The following is a 7,617-nucleotide window of genomic DNA, read 5'->3' as shown; positions in this document are numbered from 1 at the left end:
GCTGACACACTCCACACACACACACTCACCTCGCTAACACACTCCACACACACACACACACACACTCACCCTCACCTCGCTGACACACTCCACACACACACACACTCACCTCGCTGACACACTCCACACTCACTCACCTCACTGACACACTCCACACACACACACACACACACACACTCACCTCGCTGACACACTCCACACACACACACACTCACACACTCACCTCGCTGACACACTCCACACACACACACTCACCTCGCTGACACACTCCACACACACACACTCCACACACACACACTCCACACACACTCACCTCGCTGACACACTCCACACACACACACACACACACTCCACACACACTCACCACGCTGACACACTCCACACACACACACACACTCCACACACACTCACCACGCTGACACACTCCACACACACTCACCTCGCTGTCCCTGTGGCTGTTGAAGAAAAACAGAGTGTTTCCACACACACACGTCCACAGCCTCCGGAACACCTGCAGGACGGAGAGGGGGAGGGAGGGAGGGAGGGAGGAGAGAGAGGGAGAGGGACAGAGGAAGAGGGAGGGAGGGAGGGAGGGGGAGAAGGAGAGAGACAGGGAGGGAGGGAGGAGAGTAAGAGAGAGAGGGAGGGGGAGGAGAGAGAGAAAGGGAGGATACATTTAATTTAATACATGTCAATAAGGCTCTAATAATAAACTTCATAAGGCACCTTTCATGCAATGGCTAGCAGCCATAAGTGCACACAGAGAAAAACAACTGATAAACAACAATAACAGAGCAATAAAACAATGACAAAAGATTATTAAGTTTGCAATCAGTTTGAATTATGAATAAATAAATAAATAAATATGCCGCATCCCCTCCCTGCACACCCAGGGCAGCTCCTCGGTCATGTTACCAAAACAGGAACTTTCGAGCCCAAACGCACCCGCTTCCTGTTATCACAGCCATCCCTGGCTCCGTGGGAGCGCGTGGAGGCGAGTTTACGAGTCCAAAAAAACGCACAGAGGCGCTAAGCTCAAGCCAAGTCCCACTGCACCAGAGCGCTTTGGCGAGGCCGTTCTGACGCTCACGCACAAGAGGAACTCTGCCTGTTAGAGTGACTACAGACTCCGGCTGCAAGATTTTCATATAAACACGAGGCAGACAAACCAGTTTTTAATGTTTATTACTCTTTTCCTCGCTCTTCTCTTTCAAGAAAACCAGTTTACAAAATTACATTTTTCAGAACAAGAATGTTTGTTTTCTGCTATGATCCACGTGTTTGGGATCGTAGCAGAAAACATCCACGTTGTTTGGGATCGTATCAGAAAACGTCCACGTTGTTTGGGATCGTAGCAGAAAACATCCACGTTGTTTGGGATTGTAGCAGTGGGGTCTGAGTGGACCGCCACTCCCTGCAAAATCCACTGCTGTAATTACATTACATTACATTATTGGCATTTGGCAGACGCTCTTATCCAGAGCGACGTACAACAAAGTGCATACCCATAACCAGGGATAAGTTCGCTGAAAGACCCTAGAGGGAAGTACAATTTCAACTGCTACCTGTACAACAAAGATAAGGACAAGGGCCATTTTTTTTTTTTTTTTTTTTTTTTTTTGAACAAACAAACAAACAGAGCAAAAGTCACCAAAGTTAACTATCCAAACACTGCTTACCTAGCCAACTAAAATACTGATACACAAGTCACAGAGACAACAATTAAGGTTCACAGGGAGGTAGGGAGGGATGGGGAGAGGTGCTGTTTGAAGAGGTGTGTCTTCAGCTTGCGCTTGAAGGTGGGGAGGGATTCTATAGTTCTGACCTCAATTACCCGCGTGAGAGACACAGCCACAGTAAAAAAACGGGCGTGGTTCGCCAGAAGGGTTCCAGTAAGGAATTCTGGACTTTGAGTTGAGACGCTGTAAAGATACGGCCACTTAAGGAAACAATCTTTACATCTGGTTTTTTTTTACCCAACGGGCCATAAGGAAGCAGAGTTTGGCACACCTGGTTTAATAACGGACGTGTAAGTCAATAAGAACGTGGAAATACATTACATTACATTATTAGCATTTGGCAGAAGCTCTTATCCAGAGCGACGTACAGTTGATTAGACGAAGCAGGAGACAATCCTCCCCTGGAGCAATGCAGGGTTAAGGGCCTTGCTCAAGGGCCCAGCGGCTGTGCGGATCTTATTGTGGCTACACCGGGATTAGAACCACCGACCTTGCGTGTCCCAGTCATGTACCTTAACCACTACGCTACAGGCCGCCCTGTATGAGCAAGGAGGGGAATATCCACCCCCACCCCCCCCATCCTGCCTTCTCCCGCTTATCAAACAATATTCCACCCACCAGAGTTCATTCAACTCTTTGTTTACCGAGCGGCATCGTGTATAAACCGCACGGATACATCTCCCTTCCAGTAAAGGCAGGGAGCGCAGACAGCATTACTAGAACCTTAGTCCCTGCAGTGTTTTTACAGCATCATTTCCATCAGCAGAACATTTCAGAAATTCAAAAAAAAAAAAAAAAAAAAAAAATGAAGGCACACTTTTTGCCAAACAATGACCTGAATTAACTGCTTCCCTTATGGAGATGTGATATGTTACAATATATTGTACGTACTGTATGTAGCCTTTTGAATATATATACATACACACAGACACACACACATATATACACATATATATACACACATATACATATACATATATATAGACATATATACACACATATACATATACATATATATAGACATATATACACACATATACATATACATATACATATACACACACATATATATACACATATATATATATAAATGGTAAATGGTAAATGGTAAATGGCAGGCATTTATATAGCGCCTTTATCCAAAGCGCTGTACAATTGATGCTTCTCATTCACCCATTCATACACACACTCACACACCGACGGCGATAGGCTGCCATGCAAGGCGCCGACCAGCTCGTCAGGAGCATTTGGGGGTTAGGTGTCTTGCTCAGGGACACTTCGACACAGCCTGGGCGGGGGATCGAACCGGCAACCCTCCGACTGCCAGACGACTGCTCTTACTGCCTGAGCCATGTCATATATATATATATATATATATATGTATATGTGTACAACACAGCACTTTTAAAGAACTATACATACAGTCATATGTGATATGTGAGTAATATTTTGTATATTTGCATATAGAAGGGCCGCCTGTAGCCTATTGGCTAAGGTACATGACTGGGACCCGGAACGTTGATGGTTCAAGCCCCGGTCATCCATGCGGCCGTTGGGCCCTCAAGCAATGCCCTGAACCCCACATTGCTGTCATATACATAAGTCTAATCAACTGGAAGTCCCTTTGGACAAAAGCATCAGCTAGATAACAAATCATACTGACACAGTATTTTACTTCCAGGGCATTTTCAGAAGGTTAAATTCCACTGGCATATTAGGGTTCATTAGTGAAAGGAGCCAAAAAAACTGGCCTGTCAGCCCTGACACAAGCTTCCAGAGAGCCAGGGGGGGCAGATGGTCCCGGGCCCCAGTCTGGAGGTCTTAACCTTCTTCCCTCACCCCTGGGACCCCAGGGACCCCAGGGAGCCCAGGGAGCCCGTCTGCCACAGGCATGGCCCTCGGCCCTCGCCATGGCGATGCCAATGAGTGACATCCCCACTGCCTCAGCTGAGCCGAGCCTGGAGCTCACTCCCTCCAACCCCCGCCCACCACCTCCCCTGACATTTTATTCTCTAAACCAGGGGTGCAAAACTCCATTCCTGAAAGGCCTTTGTGTGTGTGTGTGTGTGTGTGTGTGTGTGTGTATGTGCGTGTGTTATGGGTGTGTTATTTGTATGTGTGTGAGCGTGTGTGCGTTTGTGTGTGTGTGATATATGTACATGTGTTATGACTTATTTCTGTGCATGTGTGTGTGTGTGGGTGTGCGTGTGTGCATGTGTGTGTGTGTGTGTGTGTGTGGGTGTGCATGTGTGTGATATGTACGTGTGTGTGTGTTTGAGTTTGTGGGTGTGTGATGTATGTACGTGTGTTATGGGTGTGTTATCTCTGTGTATGTGTGTGTGAGTGTGTGTGTCTGTGAGTGTGTGGGTGTGCATGTGTGTGCGTGTGGGTATGCATGCTTGTGATATATGTGCGTGTGAGTGTGTTTGAGTTGTGTGTTGGGTGTGTGATGTATGTACGCGTGTTATGGGTGTGTTATTTCTGTGTGTGTGTGTGTGTGTGTATGCGTGTTGGTTTTCAGTTGTTCTCTTTAATTGCTTTAGCTAAATTTTCTAAACAGCTGTACACCTAACACCGTCATTCTGTATATCGGACCACAAGGAAACATTTTCACCAAGGATACAGCTGTAATTGATGACTACATCAAAAAAGCAAGACCAAAAAAAAAAAAAAAAAAAAAATTACAAAAAAAAGTCATCTTAATGATGTAATTAAGAGCAGGAGTTGGCACCACATCGCAGGCCTGATTAGCGCCAGGGAAAAGCAGGGGGTGCTTTAAATTCACATTTTTGTCATCCTGCCTGCTCTCCGCCCTCTTTGTTCTTTTCACTGCAATCTCCCTTGGGGGGCACCCCCACCGAACCCCCCCACCGGCGCTGTGCCACACACACCCCTCTTTCCCCACTAACAGCTGCTCAATTATCTCCACGGCGACCGTCAGAGGAGCACCGCCCGCTTTGAATGTGTAAATGAATAATAGTAATAAAAGAAGAAAAAAAAAAAAAAAAAAGTGCTATTTTCCCTGGAGTGCCTTTCCCATTTTTAACATTCACCCTCCCAAAAACACTCCACCCAAGTCATTACGCTGCAGCGCAAAAACTACAGCCAAAAACTGCAAAACACGACCCCCCCCCCCCAGAAACCGGCTGGCGAAAAATGCGCTCCAGCTCGCCAAAATTTAATAAATCTTACCCCGCCTCAATCAGCGTCGCCTAACGCATAATGAACCAACGCTCACGGGACTGGACGGAACCCGGAGAGACGGGATCATTTGCACGCGCTTATGTGATGCAAATTGATGTATACACAGTAATGGAGAATTGGTTAGCCCTGTAACAGATAAACGCACAGGCAGACAGGGAAGTCCGTCTCTCACAGTGTGACCGTTTTTTTTAATTTTTTTTTTTTTATCCTGACCATGTTCCGTGTTATTTGATGATGACAGATATTATAGCTTCCCTGTAACAGCTCCTCTACTGAAACATTAACACCCATTCGGTTTCGTAAAAGTACGCCGTGCCTTCAATAAACGAGTGCACCTGTGCCCGTCTCGATGCACTCAAGCAGGGAACGATCTCAACACAAGTAAATGTTAAGTACGGGCCCTTAACACCGCACACAGAGCTCTTCGCGGTGAGATCCATTAGCGGTAAAGGTTAACTCTCTGTGAAGTGTTACATAGGCTGCCCCCGTGGGTGTGATTGAGCAATGTGGACGTGACGTGACAATTATTTCACACACGAATTTATGAAATCCAATCCAGGAACACGAGAAACCTGCATGCTTTTCGCGCATTGTATACATTAAATTCCAAGATTACAACACTTTTGCGCACGGTTACACGCAGAACCGCGCAATGTCATAACAGCAGAGCAGGCTGTGCGCTATTGTCTAGGCTAGTCTATGAGGAGACGGCTTGAAATAACCGGTATAAATATGCTACTGATATACCGGTATACTGTATTACAGTAGGCTATACTGACGACCGCCACACATCAACAACTTGAATGAATTAAGTCATGTCATCACTGAGATCTCGCCGCCTGGACAAAGAATTACTGTTCATGTCTCAAGCACAGTGCAACACTTTCAGTCCACGCTGAACCGACACTGTCCTTTCAGGTTTCGTTCTTTAGAAAAAAATAAAATAAAAAAACGACAAGCAACGAAATCCACGCACGTCTCCTTCCAACAGTGATATCGGGAGGGGGGGGGGTATGCGTGCAAGTTCAGCGATTCCATACGTGTGTATTGGCAATTTGGGCACCGCAAAACGCATTTGCAGTAGCCTACAAACGTGCCAGTGCTTTTCATCCACCACGCCGTCCACCTTACTCCATACCGTGCCTGGGGTATTAGCCGCAACTGATTTAGCAGGTGCCGGCGCGAGCGATGAAGCGACGAGGCAACGACACAACGCACAACACGCAACTAATTTAGCTAAATATGAGGGAGGGGGGCGGACAAAATTAGGAGGATTACCTTCTCCTTTGACGCTCTCTTCTCGAGGTAACCCTCGTGGTAGCAGGCGGGCAGCTGCGACCGCGGTCGCCCCGCGCGCTTTGTGGATGTCGTGGCCGCCATGAAGAGCCGCAAACTCGGGAGCAGCGGGACAAAGGGATGCCTCTCAACTGTAGACTAAAGTAACAGGGGCAATGCCTCGCCTTCCCCCCTGCCCGCACCCCCGACTAAGAACCAACGGTAACGTTTAAAACTAAATAATGTTTTTGTGTCTGATCTACGTGCAAAAAGCAAAAAAAATGTTACGGTTTTGACCGAAACTACACCAGACTAATTGTCAGTTGTTAATTGGATGAAAACACGTGACTGAAAAAAAAATCTCCAGTTCAGATGCTTAAATCTGCCGATGAAACGTAAGAATGCGTACTAGGCATTATGCTACTTGGTGAGTCAGACAAGGAGACTCGAACAAAGAGCTTATTAAAACACTATCCTTTGTATGACATTGTTTTGCTTCTTTCATGCACTAGCCTATTCTGCCTAAAGCGACATTTTGCTTTCAGCGCTGTCAACGGATAATGAAAAATCCCATCAAAAATACTCAGGTTATATTTCTGCCCGTAAGATTCACTCCTATTGAACGCGTCTGCCAATCTAAGCAGGTGTTTACTACGAGTTCACGCCCACTGCGGTCGCCGATTGGTCCGTCGACGCTTCGCTGACACGACGCCAGCAAATTCCCTCGCCTGCCCGATATATAGTCTGAATATGCGCCCACGCCGCGACGGCTGGTGTGGCGCTACATCAGCTGAAGTTGGCAAATCTGACTTTAGGGAATTTACCCATCCACAAAGATCAGGCAGGCTGAAAAATATACAAAGCAGTAGTCAAGCACATTTTCGCTACTTTACGTTACTTTTGAATAGGCAGCATAGTTAAAGCAAGGGAAACTTAATGAGTTTATTGGAGGACTACTCTTAAATAGTGGTACCCAAATTCGGTCCTGGGCCCCCCTGTGTATCTGTGTATGCCGGTTTTAATTCCAACTACAATCGCAATCCCAGAACACAATCTGTTCATTTTTATTAAGTACTTTTCGTGCTTAGATGGATTATATACCCTCTTATGCCACATTGCCAGAAATATGTATGCATGCTGTGCACAAATAATTAATTTTACTGGTTCATATTGTGCTACAAATAGCAAACAATGACATAACAATGTTAATAGGCTATGAAAGGGGGAACAATTAAGTTAAACTCCTGTGTCTGGGAGCCTAATTAGGAATCCATTGATTAACCCAAGTCTTTCATTTGATCCAGAAACCTTACCACTTATGTAATGGTTTGCAATTCAGCACAAAAATCCCAATATGAACCTGGGAATTTAATTCCTGGCACGAATACCTCTTTTCTGA

At 46.0% G+C, this 7,617-nt stretch overlaps 1 protein-coding gene across 1 annotated transcript in view; it reads right to left on the bottom strand.

Moving 5' to 3' along the window:
• The window catches only part of LOC133127898 (signal-transducing adaptor protein 2-like), a 16,147-nt gene extending 9,095 nt beyond the window's left edge, over positions 1 to 7,052 (bottom strand). The window contains exons 1-2 of the mRNA XM_061241012.1: positions 6,222 to 7,052; positions 440 to 511 (exon numbers count right to left, since the gene is read on the bottom strand). Coding sequence (XP_061096996.1) covers positions 440 to 511; positions 6,222 to 6,323 — 174 coding nt within the window. The 5' untranslated portion in view covers positions 6,324 to 7,052. The remainder of the gene's footprint in view (positions 1 to 439; positions 512 to 6,221) is intronic.
• Between the last annotated feature and the right edge of the window lie 565 nt (positions 7,053 to 7,617).

This window comes from Conger conger, chromosome 5, assembly GCF_963514075.1.
Source record: "Conger conger chromosome 5, fConCon1.1, whole genome shotgun sequence".
NCBI classification, from domain to species: Eukaryota; Metazoa; Chordata; class Actinopteri; order Anguilliformes; family Congridae; genus Conger; species Conger conger.
The sequence above is the reverse complement of the archived record's forward strand: the minus strand, read 5'-3'. Positions and strand labels throughout refer to the sequence as shown.